The following is an 18,311-nucleotide window of genomic DNA, read 5'->3' as shown; positions in this document are numbered from 1 at the left end:
CTCCCATCTCCCCATTGGCATTGTGGAGGGAAATCCAACCTGGCCACCTGCAGACCCTACCGAGACGGTGGAGAGGTGGCACCAGCCTATGGGCCCTTCTCTGTCTTTGCATTAGGACCTTGTTTTTGGGTTCCTGATTGCTTGGTGCTCTTTGCTCAGCTGGACTCAAACCAGCCAGGTCACAGCATCATAACGTGTAGCCTGGACACCCAGGCTGTGAGGGAGCCGGGGGTTGGCATCCAGCTCTTAAACACCTCTAGGAGGCCATGGTTTGTCTCCCAAAAACCTCGTCTCTGTCCTTCCCAGGTCCGGGAGATGCTGCGCATGAGGGACTCCAACGGGGCCAGGATGCTGACGCTGATAACGGAGCAGTTCATGGCCGACCCTCGGCTCTCCCTCTGGAGGCAGCAGGGAACAGGCATAACGGAGAAGTGCCGGCAGCTCTGGGATGAGCTGGGTAAGGGTCACCATCAGCAGCAGCGGGGTGGCCTGGGCTGCTGGGACATCAGACCTCATCCCGTGGGCTTTTGGGGCTCTACCAGAGCTCACCCTGCATCCTCAGCCAGGCTGTGGGCAGAGACCCTGGCAGGTGCCAGAAGTTTGCTCTGTCCCCTGCTGGGGAAGTCCTGGTGGGATGGCTGGATCAGGCCCAAAGTGCACGTTTCAACACCGTAAACAAACCAGCCCTTCTCCTGCAAAGGAGCCAGGGGTGATGGGTGTGCAGTGGGGCTTGTCCCCTGCGGGCCTGGTGAAGTGTCTGCTGCAGTAGGTCATGGAAGAAGCCCCTCGTGTTTCTGTGCCTCAGAGGGAGAAAGGGATGAGGCCTTCGTTTGGTCTGTCTGCCTGGTGCTCAAGTTTTTTGGGGGACTGTATTCTGGGGGAATGAGGCTTCTGTCTGTCCAGCACCTGTTTGGTGTGCTGCCCCAAAGCCTTAGGGAGGACAGAGGGGCTTGGTGAGGACATCCTGGGGGCTGGATGTAGCCCAGATGTGGAGGTGCCATTCCTGGAGGAACCACGATCCCAAGGGGGAGAGGCAGATTCTTAAGACTTGTCCCATCTAACAAGTTTCTGCCTGCGCTGGTGCAGGTTTCTAGGGTGAGAGGTGAAGGATGGGCAACGCAGAGCCTGGCTTTAATAGAAATGCAACTCTGGGTAATTCTAGGTAAGCACCTTAGGAACCAGCTCAGCTGGCTGACACCATAATATCATTAGAATAAAGCATTTAGATGACGTGAGCCAGTGGGGCTGGTTGTGTGGTAGTTTACCCAGCCCTCCTGGGCTCTGCTGGACATCTGGGATCGTGGGTGAATAGTTTGGCTTGTGACGTGGTTTCACCATGAGCCTGAGCTGTTCTGCAGCCTGGTAACAGGAGATGCTGTGGAAAGGCAGGGGCTCATGGGCTGGGACCAAAGGGATGTTGTAGAGCTAGAAGAAGGATGAAGTTGGGTGGTCCAAGGTCTGGAGCCCCGTCTGTATGGGGAACAGCTATGCAGGTGCATGCATTTTTGTTTGGAGGAGAGACTTGGGGAAGGTGTAATACACTTGTAAAATCAGGAATGGCTCATGAAGATGCCAGGAGGTGAGCACAGGGCAAAATAAAGGTGTTTTTACCAAAGTGCACTGTGAACTCCCTGCCATGGGACCCTCTGAGGCTGAAAGCTTAGGGGATGAAAATCACTTAGAAAGAGGGGGGAGAAACGGGCTGCTGAGCACAGGTGCCACTTCTCTTTCAAGAAGTCCTTGAATCACAGATTGTGGGAGGGTGGACGGCTTTCCCGGTGAAGTATCTCTCCACATTTGCCCTGCTCTTACAGTTTCCCTTAAGTGCCTGTCCCCACCATGGGAGGCGGGATACCAGGTAGGAGGATCTGCGGTCCCAGCCACTGGAGCAGGTCTCTGGGCAGGAATTTGTGAAGTTGGCCAATTAATTCTCCATGCCATCAGCATCTGGAGCAGCAGCGCGGTCAATGACTGGCTTTCTGACCACCTGGAGAACCCCCTCCATGAAATCACACCGCCCTAAGTGGTCTTGTCTGCAGAATACTCAATAACCGGCAGTCGGCTGCCAGGCTGCTTTCAAAACGTCCTCAACACGGTCTGTCTGCGCAGTGGGCTGGGGGCAGAAATCCCCCCACGGAGTCTTCTCAGGGCAGCATTGCAGCAACGGGCAGGAACTCGGCCGGGAGTGCAGCCCAGGTGCCAAACAAACGCAGACGCAGCCGTGAGCACGGCCAGGCAGGACAGGATGCCTCGCTCCCGCCGGCGGTTCCCTGGATGGAAATAAGCACGCGGGCTCTGCAGAGCCGATCCGTGCTCGCCTGCCAAAAAGATATTTCCAGGATTTGGAATGGTTGGATGTGCAAGAATCCCGGAGAGGTGGCCAAATCCACCACGCCAGAATTTCCACATGGAAGAAAGCAAACACATCTGCGAAATGTGGATGGATGGGTGTCTAGGCAGGCCTGGATGCAGCAATTTGCCCAGAACTACAGATGATTTGGTCTGCCTTCAAACCAGATATCTAAGCCCAGAGCCCTCCCTCTCTTCCAGCACACACGAAGGGTAAATGGTCAGGTTTGGGTCCTGGCCTAACCTTGCACGGACCGGGTCGGTACACTTAATTTTTTGATCAGCAAAGCAGGAGGAAGCAACAGCACGTCCCCATCAGCAGATGGCAAGGTGGCCAGGGAACATCAGGGCCATGATGAGACAGGATTGGTGTGACAGCAGGTGAGACGTGGTGCTGGCCAGCACACGTCAGAGGGAGCAGCTCGCCCAGCATCACACCTGGGGAGAAGTGGGCATCTCTGTTTTGGGGGTGCCAAAGCTGCCCTGCACCAGCACTGCTGAGCATTGCCAAATGGAGAGGGGCAGGAGGGGAAAGAGCCCCCCTGCCAGCTGCTGCAGCCAGCCCCAGACCTTATTTTGGGCAAGCGTTTAATAATTAATCGTCGATTTTAACAAAGACTGCATCACCGACTTGCGTGGGATTGGAAGATCAGCCTTAAAGAAGATTGTGGATTTATACTGGGTAAAATGTAAAGGATTTTGCAGGATTTCGGAGTTAAAAAAGAAAAAAAAAAAAAAAAAAAGGCATCATTTGCATGTGTGTGTCTGCTGCCAACTGAACATCTATTGCCCCGTCTGCTGGGGAGCTGAGGGAAAGACCTGCTGGGTAGGGAGCTGCGTGGCGTGGGAGTATTTGCCCCGGCGCATTAGTACTTATGATTAAAGCCTAATTACAAAAAATAGACGAAAAACCAGCTGAAGTGCAGCCTGACCTTAATCTGCCTGGAGACGGGTTTATTTATCTCGGCCACTTGTTTACAGTGGGGAATTTCAGCAGATTAAGCTGGGGAGCGACCCTGTGGGAAACGGGAGAATTTCTTTGATGGTTTGGAAACTTCAGCGCAGGATCTGAGTGCCTGCCCTCCCTGGGGCCAGAGCTGGGGACGCCGGGGTGGGAAGGCTCTTGTGACCCCCCCGCTCTCCACTCGGCCCTGTAATCAAAAAGCATTTTTGTTCAGAGGCTTAGCTTAATCGTGATCTGCCGTTTTGTTCCCCACTTAACCTTCTGCTGTCGGAAAGTTCAGATGAAGGTTTCTGCAGCGTGTGAGCAGACACAAAGTCTGACCCAGCGCAGCGTATCGGCGCGGGACAGGGGTCAGTCGTGTTGTCAGCTGATGTCACTTGGCCAAAGGACTCAGAAAACCTAACTTTTCCCTTTCCCAGACAACTGTTCACATCTAGACAGATGCGAACCCCGCTCCCCTCCTTGTCCCCACCTCCCCACCCCATCTTCCCTGCTACGGGGGAACCCAGGGGCAAGGTATTTTGGCAGTCAAAGGGCGCCTCTGAGGGTTCCCAAAAATAGCCTGCGAAGTCATGAGGATCCCTAGGATCACATCTTGCTGGAGCTGTGGGAGCCAAAAATCCAGCGGGCTCATCACGTTCTTGGCCACGGCGGAGCGGGGGCACCGAGCCTCGTCACCGGCGCTCGGCTGAGCCGCGCTGCGTGCGCCCGTGGCCGCCCCGGCCTGAAAACTGAGCCCGAGGAATCCCCGGCGGTGATTTAAGGCTGCAGCCTGCGGCACGGGCAGGGGGAGGCAGGCGGTGCCGTGCTCTCTGCCATCAGAGGTGAAAGACAAAATCAGCTGAGATTTTTTTGGGTGAAACTTGTTAATGAGTTTGTGGGCGTTTGGGGGCCCGGGGGTGATGGGGGAGGAAAGAGGTGGAGTTGCTGTCACATCTCTCTGTGTTCCCTGCTCTTGCTGCCCAGGGTGCTGGCGTTAGCCAAAAGATAATGTCTTTTTTTCCATGTGCAACTAACAGCTGCCCTTCAGCCCTGATGCTTCGGCCCCACGCGCGGCGTAATGTACAGGCCTTCAGCTGCTGCCAGCTCCTTCCCTGCATCCCAGCTTGTGGCTCTGCTGGCAGGAGGCCTCCGAGATGCTGCTCAATTGCCTGCACACCCCAAAAACACCACCAAAGCTCTGCTTTGAGGAGAGGGAAGGGCAGGGCAATGTCTGGGAGTCACAGCTGAGTCCGGAGGTGCCGTGGTGGTCCTGGAACTGAGGGGCACCTCTGCCCGCGGGATGCGCAGGGCGTGCGTCTGGGAGGGCTCTCGCTGCGAGACATCAAGCCAAGCTCCAGGTTCCTCTGCTGCGGTCTGGGGGCTACTGGGGATTAAAAAAAAGAAGAGGAGGATAAAAAAAAAAAGGAAGAAAATACACTAAATCTCCTTTTTAAATAGTTGAATGCAAATGGCCTGAAGAACAATGGCAGATGAAATAGCATTCTGAGCGGGCTTTAAAGCGCTGGGAACGTGGGTAGGATCGAAATCAGGTTAGTCTTTAGAGATACAGACTCTGCAGCTTGCCAGGATGTTTTTAAGCATGCTTTGATGTGTAGTTCAAACACTAGATTTGTCCTGGCAGACAGAAGCACTCGCAAATTCATATACAGCCGGTCTCTTCTTCCCTCCTCCCCACTGTCCCCCATCTCATGAGATTATAATTTAGCTTCATTACAGAGGAGTTTTACTTTTATTTAAAAGCTGTCTAAATCCCCCTCCTGGGTCCGTGCATTATGCTGAAATGAGTTTACGGATGCCGATGAAAATGTTGCAGGCTTTCATGACGAGCGTGGCGGTGGAAAGGCAGAGTCTGGGTGGTGCCGGAGAGCTCTGCCGCACGGGTCTGGCTTGGCACGTCCTTTATCTCTCGGCTTTGTTTAGGGGCGCTGTGGGTGTGCGTTGTGCTGAACCCACACTGCAAGCTGGAGGAGAAATCCTGCTGGCTCCGGCAGCTGCGGAAGTGGGGCGAGATGGATGTGTGTCCCCTGGAGGACGGCAATTACGGCAATGAGCTTCCCAACATCACCAACGCGCTCACACAGAGCTCCAGCCACAGCCAAGGTGAGTGCAAGGCTGGGGGAAAGGGACTCCAGCCCGTGGCCACAGGCTGCTGTGAAAGTCCACAAAAAAAAGCACGTTTCCATAAACGACACGTTCTTTGGTTCGAGGGGATTTGGGTTGTGTTTTCAGAAGTTTGCTTTCTGTGGGGTTCTGGGTTGTTCTGCCGTAAAGCTGATCCCCGTGGTGTCCGGGCGCAGCAGGCAGAAAGGCAGCTCGTGCTCAGCACCTCGGTCATGCAGACAAAAATCAGCACCTCGCTGGCTCCTGGCACGGGGCTGCAGCGGACGCTGAGCCCTGGCTCCGAGCTGCTCCCGCTGACGTCAATGGGAAGCTTACCCGGGGCTGCGCAGGGAGCTGAGCTACACCGTGCTGAGCGCTTTTAAAGATCCCCCTCAAAACAAAACCCTGCAGGGCGAGCCCCGAGCGCATCATGGAGCTTTGAGGAGCCCCAGGGCCACCAGCCGGGACCCCCGTTCTGATGCGGAGCGGGCTTGGGGGAACACAGGTGGCCCCCGGTGCTGCTGGCTGTGAGGGTGTCAGCACCCAGTGAGTTGGTTTCCCGTGTTTTTCTGCTCTCATCCCGCGGGTGATGTCTCTGGGAGATGGAGAAAACCAAAACGGTTCTGTTTACGGACACTGATGTCTGAAAATGTTTGGTTATGTGCTGCAGCTGCGGTGAAGTTACGTGCGTTTTGAGCGTAAAAATCACTTCCAAAGGCCCCTTTCAAGCCATTTGGCCTTGGGGAAATTCAGACCTATGTGAACAGGCATGCAGAAGTTTTATAGAAAACCGATGCTGCCTGGGTTGGTGCGGAGCTGAGCCCTGAAGCCTTTGCTGAGGTATGAAGGTAGGGAGTCGGCGGTGGAGCAGAGCCCTTTCCCTGGCTCCCGAGTCTCACCTGCAGGTCTTGGATGCAGACTGCAGCAGAGAAGTCACAAGCCAGGGCTGTTAAATGCAGTTCAGGTGCAGAGCATACACAGCACAGCTTAGCTGTGAGGTTATTCTTTAATGCTAAAATGAAAAAAAAGACGAAGCGTTTTTTGCTTTGCAAAAGCCTTTACGTTTAAACACTTTCCCCCTTTCCTTTTGCCCGAGATAGCTGTTAATCGAAACCCACTGCTCTTGCCGTGCCTCCGTCTGCTGCACCCTAACTGGCCCTTGGTGCATTGCGTGCAGCCAGAGCTGCCGTGGAGCGAACTTCACCGTGCTGGTGCCGCCGGCCGCTCGCTGCGCCGCCCCGTCCCGTCCCACGTGCGCATCGCCCGTCGGGAGCAGCTTGGTTTACACCTGGCCCTGCTCCAGGTCCCTCGTGGCCGGGACTCCCTGGTGCTCCCGGCCCCGCTGGGGACTCGCTCGGTATTCGGGGCAGGTCACGTTGTCAGATGCACGCGGGATGTTTCCGAAGCGCCTTGCTCCGCCTGTGCCGAGGGCATCCCGGCTCGCCGAGCACCCCGAGCAGGCAGAAAGCAGAGCCCGGAGGTGTCCTAGGGCTGCTGTTTGTGGATATGCAAACACTGCTGCAAATTCTTGCCAGCCTCCTTTGTTAGCGAGGGATAACAACAGCTGATTCCCCCAGATCCTTCCCGTGAAGGTAAACCTGCTGGCGGGCGAGGGCTTGGTTCCGTACGTGCGAACACCTGTTTAATTTCTAGCCACCTCGGGGTGCCTGCAGCGTTTGGGCTAATTGCTTGTTGCCATCGTTTCCAGAGCGTGTTTACCCAGCCTGGCGGCTCAGCCCTGAGCAGAGCCCTTTGTTTTCCCCTCCCGAACGCGTTGAGCTCAGCCGGTTTGCAGAACGCAGGACCAGCGTTGCGCCGCGTTCGGGGCTCTCCCTGTTTTGCAACCTGCTTTTTGCCCTCCTGCTTCCAGCGTGGCCGGGGCGATAGCAGGGGGGCTGCAGACAGCCCTTCTCCTCCCGACGCTGCCTGCCTGTTCTGGCCGGGCTGAAATTCTCCTCCTGCCCCGCGGGTCCCAGATGGGAAGCAGGCAGTTACCTGCTGCCCAGCAGCGCTGTCACACAAAACGAAAGCCTCTTGGAAATTTCAGTCTGGATGAGCCAGAGCAGGCAGTCCCTAGATTCACTGGAGAGCAATAAGCAGCAGCCAGATTTGTTGCAAGGATCAGCCCAGTTGTGTGGGCAAACGCCCCGTGTAGGGAGGGAGAAGGACCACGCGGATGGGCACGAGTCTAGCAAGCAGGCTGTTCTGGTTTTTTCTGCCGTTAATACACCACGAGCCTCATTAATGCATTAACACATAACGAGCCGTGTTGTTTTGGGTTGCACGCTAGCATTCGATACCTTTGAAAATGTCACTTAAGTTGCAGAGCAGCTGTGAGCACAGACAGTTGCTGCTGCAAAGCAGTGGGGTTTAAGATGGTGCCCCCCCTTCCCTCCCCAGCCCTCCTGCTGCCCTGCGGTGTTTGCTGGGGAGGCAGCAGCTCCCCTGCATTACCCGGAGGATAATGAGATGCTCTCAGGCTTCCCTTCGTGACTTCCAGCTGTCAAACTGCGGGGCGATCCTGGGGCTGAGGTTGCAGATGGCTCACGCGGGAGCTGCTCGGGGGCTCTGACAGTTTTTTCTCTTCGCAGACTCGCTGGCCAGGCCCCGCCGAACCGTGTTCACCCGGGCCATCGAGGGCTGTGACCTGCACTGGCAGGACAGCCACTTGCAGCGCATCATTAGCAGCGACTTCTACGTGTCCCCGTCCTACCAGCGGGAGGGCGAGAGCCTGCTCTTCAACTCCCAGGGGCAGCCCCTGTGGCTCGGTAAGGATCCAAAACAGCAGCCCTCGGCTGGCCGGGCTGGGTAGGGCTGCTCGTGGAGAACAGCCACCTGAGGCATCAAAGAAGCTTTGCTACCTCGCATCCTTTCAAGCTTCAACATCCTAACGTGAAAAAAACTCCACATCCTAAACTGCAAACCCTCAACAACCATGTGTCCCAGGAGGAGAGGGGGTGAGACAGGGCTTGGGGGGTTCCTGGTGGCTCAGGCTGACCTCAAAATGCGTTTGTCAGGTTGGCACTGAGCAAGCCCCCTGCTGCTGGGAGCGTGGATGCCTCATCCCCACAGCAAGGAGGTGAATATACAGATACTGAAGGTCAGAGCCTGACCTGTGCTGTCTTAGATGAAGCAGGAGAGGACATTTCTCCTCTGGGAAGGATTTTCCATAGCAGCAGGTCTTCTCCCCAAGCAGCTGCAGGTGGTGGTGTGGGGCTGGTGCTCCCGGGACTCAGGCGATCTAGCAGGGACACGATGGCCCCAGCTCCCCTTCCCCTGGTATAACCTGGGCTCCGGTGAGCCCTTGGGCCAAGCTGGTTTGTGCCCATAGTTTTTCTGGTGCAGTTGCCTTGATTTTGGATTTTGCGCTTTTGCTTTCTTGGCACCCCTTCAGGGACCCTGTGCTGGGAGAGGAGTGTGATTTGTCAGCAGCTCGCAGCAGCGAGAAGCTGAATATTTCATCCACTTAGCAAATGAATAGAGGGAGCAACAAGAAGCTCTTTTGTAGATGTGTTTGTTCTTAAACCTTCCTCCTGTTCCTTTCTGGTGACCTCTGGGACATGGAAACCCCATTTGTGGAGGTGGCTGTCTGCATTTCCAGAGCTCTCTGATCTCTTCCAGGAATAGAACAATCCCTCTCCTCGAACTTTAGATCTTCTGTGTTTGCCTGTATTTTCTTTTCCCCCCTTGGTAGGACATTTTGCAAGAAAATGGGATTTTCGCTGCTTGTTATGCAGCATGGCATGTCATCTGCTCCCGCTAATTTCTCACTCAGTCATAATCCTCTCCACAGTTGCTTGTGATTTCAGGTGAGCAATGAGCAGCAGGAGCAGATGAATTTCTAAGCAACTGTGAGTCTTGCGGGGGGTTCACGCAACTGTTCCTAATAATAAAACACCAGGCGGGAGAGCGGCAGAAGAGACGGGGTCTCTGCAGAGCGCGCTCCATGCAGTCATCAAGGAGGCAGTTCATATGTCAGCCGAAATCTGCCAGTGTCCCCAGCGCGGAGCTGAGTGCTTGCTGCCTCCTCCCATGTGTCTCCTGCGTAGTGAGAGCAGAGAGAATTGTTTCAGGAGACGGTAAGAAACGTTTGGGTGAGCAGCAATGAAAGAAATCACCCTAAAACGTGCAGGCTTTAGGAGAAACGAAGGGCAGTGTTGTATTCGGAGCTGTCATACTGCAGCAGTGGCGCATTGGAAACACTTCTACTCGATAGGGTTGGTGGAAGTCAGGATTTAGGAACTGAAACGGCTGCTGCAGGCTGGATGTGGTGACAGTGCCATTAGTATTCCCCGTAGGCAGCCCTGCCAGGAGCAAGGAGAAAGGCAGGACTTCAACGCAGTGAGCAGGCGTTGAGCTGGGGAGTGGGGAAGATAAGTAGAGGATGCCCTGAAGCCTGCCGCTGCCAGGTTCTCTCCCCACCTCAGTAACACCCCCGAGTGTCTGTGCTCAGCCGCCCCACGTGCGTGACCTTGCCTTGCAGAGCACGTCCCGACAGCCTGCGCTCGGGTGGACGCCCTGCGCTCCCACGGCTACCCCCGGGAAGCTCTCCGGCTAACTGTTGCCATCATCAACACCCTGCGACTGCAGCAGCAAAGGCAGCTGGAAATATATAAGCATCAGAAGAAAGGTAAGGAGCAGAGGTGCTGGAGAAGGGTCCCACCGGCTCTGGCTGGGGTGTCCCAGTGGCGGAGGAGATTTTCTCACAGAGCACTGCTGCCCCATCCAGGGCAAATGAGCCATCCCGTTACGGACTCATCCCAAATGAGTCTGTAAGCTGCAGGTCTGGCTTTATGGACGTCCGTGTGTCCTCCTGGAACTGAGGATGAGCTGCTGCACCTCATACAGCCTTAAGGACACCTTTTTGTGTTGGGTGCCTGCTCCCCCTGTTGTCTGTGGCAGCCTGTGTTATGCCTGCTCTGAACTTCGTGGACCTTGCAAACTTCCCATGGCCTCTGTTCCCTGGAGGTCGGGGTGTCGCAAGCCCCTGGGATAAGAACAGGCCTTTGGTCTTGGAGTCCTCTCTGGGTGCAGAACTCATCTTTAAATTCCTCACTTTTAATTTCTTTTTTCCCCCCTTAATTTGCAGAGCTGCTGCAGCGAGGAGCAACAACCATCACCAACCTGGAGGGCTGGGTCGGCCACCCTCTGAACCCCATCGGCTGCCTCTTTCTCACCCTGACCGAAGCTTGTAGATTAGAAGAGGAAAATTGCCTTGAAATCTCAGGTACCGGGTGCTCCCCTTGCTCTCTGCCAGCCAACTCCAGCTGAGCCAAGCCCAACTGGCAGCCCCTGGGTGCAGGGCTTGGCCTCAGCAGTCCTGGGCTTCAAACCTCCCCTGTCTCCAGCCCTGGGGTTTGCAGCAGAGCAAGATAGCTGCAAACAGAGCCGGGCCAGGGAGTGCCAGCCCATGGGAAGGCTCTGGTGTCAGCTGTGGCCCTGTTGCACATGTCTCAGGTCTCCTTTGTCTCCTAGCTGAGAACGAGAAGGGGGGTGAAGCCCCATATCTCCCACAGGGAGCTTTTATCCATCATCCCTGGGTTACCAAAGGGAAGCACTGGGTCTTGCTTCTGAATTTGAGAGGTTTTCTCTCTGCTGCTGTTCTCCCACCTAGGGAGACTCCCCTAACCCTGCTGCGTCTCTCCCCCTTCTTCCAGACACCGGGGACTCCAAACCCCCAGTCTACCAACACGTGCCCGTCGCGACCGGCAGCCAAGACAGCGGCGAGTCCTACCTGTCCCTGGCCTTAGAGGTGGCCCTGATGGGCATGGGCCAGCAGAGAGTGATGCCCGAAGGCCTCTACGCCCAGGACAAGGTGTGCCGCAACGAGGAGCAGATCATCGCCCGGCTGCAGGACCTGGAGCTGGACCCGGTGCTGGTGCAGACCCTTCGGAAGCAGTGCATCCTGCTGCTGGAAGGTGGGGGCTTGGCGCGCGGCTCAGGCTCAGATTTACTGACATCTCCCAAGGGTGCCCCTTCCAAGGTTTATGCCTGTCTGATCCAGTCCTGGCTTCTTCCTCTGCGCACATGGTGCTGGGTCTGCAGGCTGGCTGCTCCAACACAGAGCCCTGGTCTGGCAAAGCAAGGGTTTGCTGACCTCCCCAGGGTGAGACCGCCTTAAAGGCTTTATGGAGAAGGGTGCTAACCGTATCACCTCCGTTTCTGAGGCATTCTGTACTTTAAAAGGTTTTTAAGAAAGGAATGAGCAGCCGTTTGCCCCGCCTAATGCACCAGGGAGCTGTTGAGCAGATGCTTAAAGCTTTGGGGTGGCACGAACCCCAGCCACAGATACCACGACGATGGCTGATGGGTTCTGCTTGCACCTAGGTGGTCCCTTCAGTGGCCTGGGAGAAGTTATCCACCGCGAGAGCGTCCCCATGCACACCTTTGCCAAATACCTGTTCTCTGCCCTGCTGCCCCACGACGCGGACCTGGCGTACAAGCTGGCTTTGCGGGCCATGAGGTTGGTGCATGTTTTGTTCTGTTCCTGCCCCCCCAGTTTGCCTCCCTGCTCTGCCCCGCTGGGAAGCCAGGATTTTTGCAACCCAAGAGCGAGGGCGGGTGCAGAGGCAGCTCAGGCTTGTCTCCCCTGGCGTGCTGTGCAGTGTGAGGAGACTCCCACTATCGTTTGGGTGATTCCTGGTGTTCGAGTCCTAGCTGTAGGGGCTTCTGTGGGCCTGGTGATGTCTGTGGGTCACCATCCAGCCTTGCAGTGCTGTTGCCCAGCCCCTCGCAGCAGCTCGCCTGAGGCTGGACCTCTGCCTGCCTGTCCTGGTGACAGCGTCCTCCTCCGGAGCAGGTCCCAGGCACGGTACTCTCATCTGCCTCCTGCCTGCACAGCCTTGGGCACCCTGCAGCCCTCCCTGCCCACAGGGAAGGCCGTTACCCGCTGGGCAGGCCCCAGCACAGACCGAGGGATGATTTGCTCCAGGCTCCAGGATGTGCCAGGGTAAATTCTGAAACCCCTGTGCCCTGGGACGAGCTGCTCAGGAGGACAGCCAGACCTGCGCTCCGGGGGGTGCCCCAAGCCTGTGAGCAGGGGAAGCAGAGAAGTCTGATGCTCTCCGTGTCCGGGGGGACGATTTCCTTCCTGCACGCCCTGGCTGGGCATGGAGTCAGTGACACCAGCACTGACTCACGTCAGGATGTGGAGGTGTGGAAGGGCTGACGCAGTTTTGTCACCGTGGCGGGTGAAGCGAGGCTCCTGCTCCCTTTCCCTTGGCTTGCCGAGTGTTTCAGGCTTTGCAGTATCACCATACGGGCAGGTAACCAAAACCCGCTGCAGAGGCCCTGCGGAAATGTGCTGCTGCTTCTGATCACAGCCGGGCATTTTAAGAAGAACCAGATGATAAAGCCAGGAGTTCTGCCGGGCGCTTTGACATGAAAGGCGCAGAGAGGAAGGCGGGCTTTCTCTTTTTTTTTTTTTTTTTTTTTTTCCGAGGCTCGTGTTTTTCCTTACAAGTTTATAAATCACTTCACGGATCATTCCCCTCCTTTCAAGCAGGGCTGAGAGGTTGATCCCCGTGCCCATGTGCTGCGCACACAGCCCGCGAGCCCCCGCACGTGCGCAGCAGCAGGAGGTTTTCAAAGGCATCGTGGGGGGGCGGCCGCCTGGATGCAGCCCCCTCCTCGCCCCACCGCTGCCTCAGGAGCGGGAACGAAGCCAGGGCCGGTCTGACGTTGCCTCCTCCCGTTTGCCCTTCAGGTTGCCCGTGCTGGAGACCACGGCACCGTCCGGCGACGTGAGCCACCCGCACCACCTGGTGTCGGTGGTCCCCAGCAGGTACCCGCGCTGGTTCACCCTGGGGCACCTGGAGTCGCAGCAGTGCGAGCTGGCCTCCACCATGCTCACGGCGGCCAAAGGTTGGTGCTGGCCACGCTGTGCCTCCAGGCATGAGGGAGATGGGGAGGTCGGGGGGAGACAGAGATTCCCAAGGGCTGGGGAGCACAAGCAGTGGGGAGCGAGATTGCAGGAGTGATGGGAAGGGGACCTAGGAGTGCTGGGACGGGGAGCACCCACAGGCCCCTTCAGAAATGGGAACCCCTTCCTCGTGGTGCTCGGTCCTCTGGGATGTGCGTGATGAGATGTAGCTGCACTGAAAGGATTTTACTGGAGAAAACTGGGAGCTTCTGTTTCCCTTCCCTTAAGCGTGGGGCTTCTTCAGCCTCAGCTGGACAGGAGGTCCCCAGGAGGCGTGGGCAGCCCTCTGGGGATATTGACCAGAGCTCCAGGAGCCCCAGGCAGTGCCCCTGGGTGACACTGGGACCATGCCTGCCCTGTGGCAGGGAACATCCCCTGATCCACAAGATTTTCACTAAACTTCCATTAGTCCAGATGCCAACCCCACCACTTTAGGGCAGCAAACCCGCCGGGACAGCAAACACCTGGTGCCCAGCGAGGGCTGGCGAGGCAAGTGACCCCCGCCTGGCCAGGAAGGTGGTGGCTGTGCCATCAGAGAGCTCCAGCCTCGCTGTCCTTGTAGCCTCCTTCACCTCTCTGCTTGTCCAGGGCTGCTGGTGCCATGCTCCCCCCTCGCAGGGACCTGATGGAGATTTGTTTCCTGGATGGAAGTGGCTTAGTTTTGTAGCCCCTCACGAGGATGAGAGTTTTATGCTGGGGTTGTAGGGCTGGTGGATTGCATCTGGTTCTCCCACCGTGCCTTTCCCTGGGTGTTCCCCTGCTGCAGCATGTCCCGATGCGATCCTGTGTCCTCGCAGCATTTCTCACCCACGCCCCCGCTAGCCATTTTAGGGAGATTTGGATTTTGGTGGCGGTGCAAGCGGCTGCTGTGGGTGGCAGGCGATATATTTAGCTATTAGTCATCTGAGATGTCTGTGTGTGCCCAGGTGCAGCTCTAGGGTTTTCACATTGCTGCACGTTTTTTTTTTATTTTCTTTGCTCGAGGCTCATCTGCTCAGCTGGTGACTATGGGAGTAGAAACGCGAGCCTGGAGCAAGGCAGAGGGGCTGATGTGACATGGCAGCATCTGTTCTGTGCCCATGCCAAAGGTCCCTCTCCCCACCCTGTGTCCCACAGGGGCTGGTAGGAGGTGCCGATGTCCCCTGCAAGGCTCTGAGCTGGGGGGGGACAGGTTTGGGGCTGAGTCGGTGTGGCTGCCCAGGGAGCAGGAAGGTGGTTTGCAGTGGAGCATCGCGGTGTTGCGGCCAGCGAGGGCACGAATGGACGGCATGTTCTGGGTGATAGAGCAGAGCTTGATGTTACCGAGCCCTTCCTGGGGCTCTGGAGGGCTGAGGGTGCTGCTGCTCGGGGCCTGGAGCTCCCTGCTGATGCACCAGAACATGTCTGGGATCACTCAGGTTGTTCATCCTCTGCGTGGGAGTATGGCCTCGGGCCAGTACGGATGCTGTGGCTCTGTTGCCTCCTAGGGCTCAAGTTGAAGGGATTAGAGCAGGTCCTGGAGGCCAGGGCTTGACTCTGTGGCCCGGGCTGCTCCTCGCTTCTCTGTCTCAGGTTCCTGCTGGTCTCACAGCGGAGTGCGTGGTGGGGAAGACACCCCATTTTGCTGTTGTACCTCAGGGCCTGATGAGCATCCCTTCATGTGCACGTCTAGAGGGGCTGGTTCACCACCTGGTGCAGGCAGGAGATGGGGCCGGGGGAAGGTTGGGGGGAGGCTCAGCTGCCTGACCATCCTTGCCTGCGCCTAGGGGATATGCTGCGCCTGCGCACGGTGCTGGAGGCCATTCAGAAGAACATCCACTCCTCCTCCTTGATCTTCAAGCTGGCCCAGGACGCGTTCAAGATTGCCACACCAGCCGACAGCAACTCGGACACGACACTCCTCAACGTGGCGCTGGAGCTGGGGCTCCAGGTACGGGATAACGCGGGGGATGGCGGTGGCCCTTCTGCCCCCCTAATTGTGGGACCTGGTCTTCCACCAAGTAGGTGGTTGCCCCCCATGGCATATAGGACTCGCGTGGAAGGGGTAAATTCATCATCGTGTGGCCTTGAGTGGGTAAGCTCAGCCCCCAGGCCCCTGCAGTGGTTTGGAGGAGATTTTGGGTGAGGCAGCACCTGAGAACTTCATGGCGAGCTGATCGCAAACAGGGCCATGGGGAATTTGGGGGAGCCCTGTGGTGTTGGTGGTCTCAGTGGAGCCCCGTAGAATAGCTGGTCACCCCACGTTTGCCTTGCAGGTGATGCGCATGACCCTGTCCACCCTCAACTGGCGGCGGCGGGAGATGGTGAGGTGGCTGGTGACGTGCGCTACAGAAGTGGGTGAGTGCCTAGAGTGAAACCCTAGGCTTGGGTTTCAAGCTCTCCTGGCCCTTCCCTGACCCCTGTGTCTCTTGCAGGGGTGAGGGCCCTGGTGAGCATCCTGCAGAGCTGGTACTCGCTGTTCACCCCCACGGAAGCCACCAGCATCGTGGCGGCCACGGTGATGTCCCACAACACCATCCTGCGCCTGAGCCTGGACTACCCGCAGCGGGAGGAGCTGGCCAGCTGCGCCCGCACCCTGGCCCTGCAGTGCGCCATGAAGGACCCGCAGAACTGCGCCCTGTCCGCCCTCACCCTCTGCGAGAAGGACCACATCGCCTTCGAGACCGCCTACCAGATCGTCATCGACGCCGCCTCCACCGGCATGACCTACACCCAGCTCTTCACCATCGCCCGCTACATGGAGCACCGGGGCTACCCGCTGCGGGCCTTCAAGCTGGCCTCGCTGGCCATGACGCATCTCAACCTGGCCTACAACCAGGACACTCACCCGGCCATCAACGACGTGCTCTGGGCCTGCGCCTTGAGCCACTCTCTGGGCAAAAACGAGCTGGCAGCCATCATCCCGCTGGTGGTGAAGAGCGTGCACTGTGCCACGGTGCTGTCGGACATCCTCCGCCGCTGTACCATGACGGCCCCAGGCCTGGCCGGCATCCCCGGCCGCAGGAACTCGGGGAAGCTGATGTCCACCGACAAAGCACCCCTGCGGCAGCTGCTGGACGCCACGATAAGCGCGTACATCAACACCACCCACTCCCGGCTCACCCACATCAGCCCGCGGCACTACGGGGAGTTCATCGAGTTCCTCAGCAAGGCCAGGGAGACCTTCCTCCTGGCGCAGGACGGGCACATACAGTTCGCCCAGTTCATTGACAATCTCAAACAAATCTACAAAGGCAAGAAAAAACTGATGCTGCTGGTGCGGGAACGGTTTGGGTGAGCCCCGGCTGCCGCCACTCTCACGGCAGGGTCCGGCCGTGGCACGGGGACTCAGGAGAGAAGAAGGAAGGAGAGCGGAGAAGACCTTCCCCCCATCGGCAGAGGCTGCTCTGTTCTGTTCTTCTGTTTCTTTTTTATTTTCTTTCTTCTTCTTTTTATTTTAATTTTATTTTCTTTCTCGGATTTAACCATTTCACACGCTGAGAGGATCCACAGATTCCTTGGGCACAAACCAAAAGGCAACCACGGGAAAAAGGATGGTTTGCTCAGCCCCTGCCCTCCCTTGCCAATACCAAAAGCTAACCTGGAAATCTAATACCTCTTTCCTGAAGGAAGTGGTCGCTGGAGGGATCCGAAGGTTGCAAAGTGCAAAAATCTTTAAAAATTATGTTGGGGGAAAAAACAAAGAAAGAGCAAGCAAAGAAACCCGCAACACTAGAACCTCATGCGTCACCAAAAGCGATGGCTTTGCAGAGCGCTTCTCCCACCCGCCCGAGACATGCAAACTCCTCTATTTGTGAAGATACTTCAATAAAACAAGTTAAAGTAACTGTTCTCAGGGATTGCTTACTAAAAGTAACACAAAAAAAAGCATTTATGATACTGTAAATACTATAGTATATGTGTCAATTATTAAATTGTAAAGTTATAATTATTTATAATTCTGTCTTTTATTTGGGGGATACTTGAAATTGTCGTGGGCTGGGGCGATTATTTTTATTATTGCTATTATTATTATTATTATTATAACTATTATTTAAAGACAAAAAAAAAAACAAACACAACCACAGACAAAAAGAGGAGGAGGCACACGAACATTCTCAGGTTTCCACGGCATTGTCGGCAGCGAGAAAAGGGTATGGGGGGAGGCAAACGTCCGCTCAACTCGGAGCCCCAGGACAGACAGACGGACGGATGGACGGACGGACGGAGGGACAGAGGGAGGAGCGGCAGCCCAGCGCTTGAGGACAGCGAAGGAAGGGACTCGGCAGCGCTTTCTGGGACGCACACGGACGCTGGCAGAGGACGGCGCAGGAGCGGCGTGGGCCCCTCGGACGTCGCCCGGTTTTTCGCCTTCTCCCGGCGGGCGCCCGTGTGAGTGTGCGAGGTGCGTGGGTGCGTGCGCGCCAAGGGGTGCCTTTCTGCTGGGAGGGAGCGGGGCCGGGGCAGCCACACGCTGCCGTGGGGTGTCTGGGCTTCCCTCTGCCATCCCACCCCGCGGGGAAGGCAGGGATGCTCGGCCCTGTCCCGGCTGCGCCAACCCGCAGCAGTCTTCGGCCCCTGGCCAGCGGCTCTTAGGTTTTGCTTCATTTTTTTCCGACGGGTCGGGAGGGCTGGGGGGGCCGGGGCCAGGCTGGACGGTGACTTGTAGTTAGAGAATGTGGGCTAGTTATCTGCTGTCTGGTTTGACTTTTATTTTTGGAAAGTGACTTTTGTCTGCGCTCCGGCCAGGAAACCAATTGTACTCGGTATCTGTCGCCACCGAAATAGCATTCTTCAACCAGTCTGTTTCTCTTTTTTTTTTTTTCTTTTTTTTTTTTGTGTGCGTGCGTGTATGTGTGTGTGCGACCTCTTCATCTGATGTTTAATAATAAAAGGGATGAACGTTACTGCGTGTATCTGCTTTGTTTTTCTGAAGCTGGAGAGGGCTCCGGACAGCCCAGACAGCGCAAGCAGGGCACATCCCCGGGGTATGAGGCAGCACCGCTCTCCGAGGGA

General features: G+C 56.7%; 1 protein-coding gene across 2 annotated transcripts in view; it reads left to right on the top strand.

The window, feature by feature from the left end:
• The window catches only part of ZSWIM5 (zinc finger SWIM-type containing 5), an 89,679-nt gene extending 71,477 nt beyond the window's left edge, over nucleotides 1–18,202 (top strand). For both annotated transcript variants that reach the window (XM_067001873.1, XM_013176365.3), the window contains exons 4-14: nucleotides 307–457; nucleotides 5,237–5,416; nucleotides 8,008–8,184; nucleotides 9,900–10,046; nucleotides 10,506–10,643; nucleotides 11,074–11,334; nucleotides 11,744–11,879; nucleotides 13,122–13,279; nucleotides 15,083–15,246; nucleotides 15,572–15,653; nucleotides 15,731–18,202. In XM_067001873.1, the coding sequence (XP_066857974.1) occupies nucleotides 307–457; nucleotides 5,237–5,416; nucleotides 8,008–8,184; nucleotides 9,900–10,046; nucleotides 10,506–10,643; nucleotides 11,074–11,334; nucleotides 11,744–11,879; nucleotides 13,122–13,279; nucleotides 15,083–15,246; nucleotides 15,572–15,653; nucleotides 15,731–16,593 (2,457 nt within the window). In that variant the 3' untranslated portion in view covers nucleotides 16,594–18,202. The remainder of the gene's footprint in view (nucleotides 1–306; nucleotides 458–5,236; nucleotides 5,417–8,007; nucleotides 8,185–9,899; nucleotides 10,047–10,505; nucleotides 10,644–11,073; nucleotides 11,335–11,743; nucleotides 11,880–13,121; nucleotides 13,280–15,082; nucleotides 15,247–15,571; nucleotides 15,654–15,730) is intronic.
• The last annotated feature ends 109 nt before the right edge of the window (nucleotides 18,203–18,311 follow it).

This window comes from Anser cygnoides, chromosome 8 (genome assembly GCF_040182565.1).
Source record: "Anser cygnoides isolate HZ-2024a breed goose chromosome 8, Taihu_goose_T2T_genome, whole genome shotgun sequence".
Lineage (NCBI taxonomy): Eukaryota > Metazoa > Chordata > Aves > Anseriformes > Anatidae > Anser > Anser cygnoides.
This window is presented reverse-complemented; position numbering and strand designations above follow the sequence as displayed.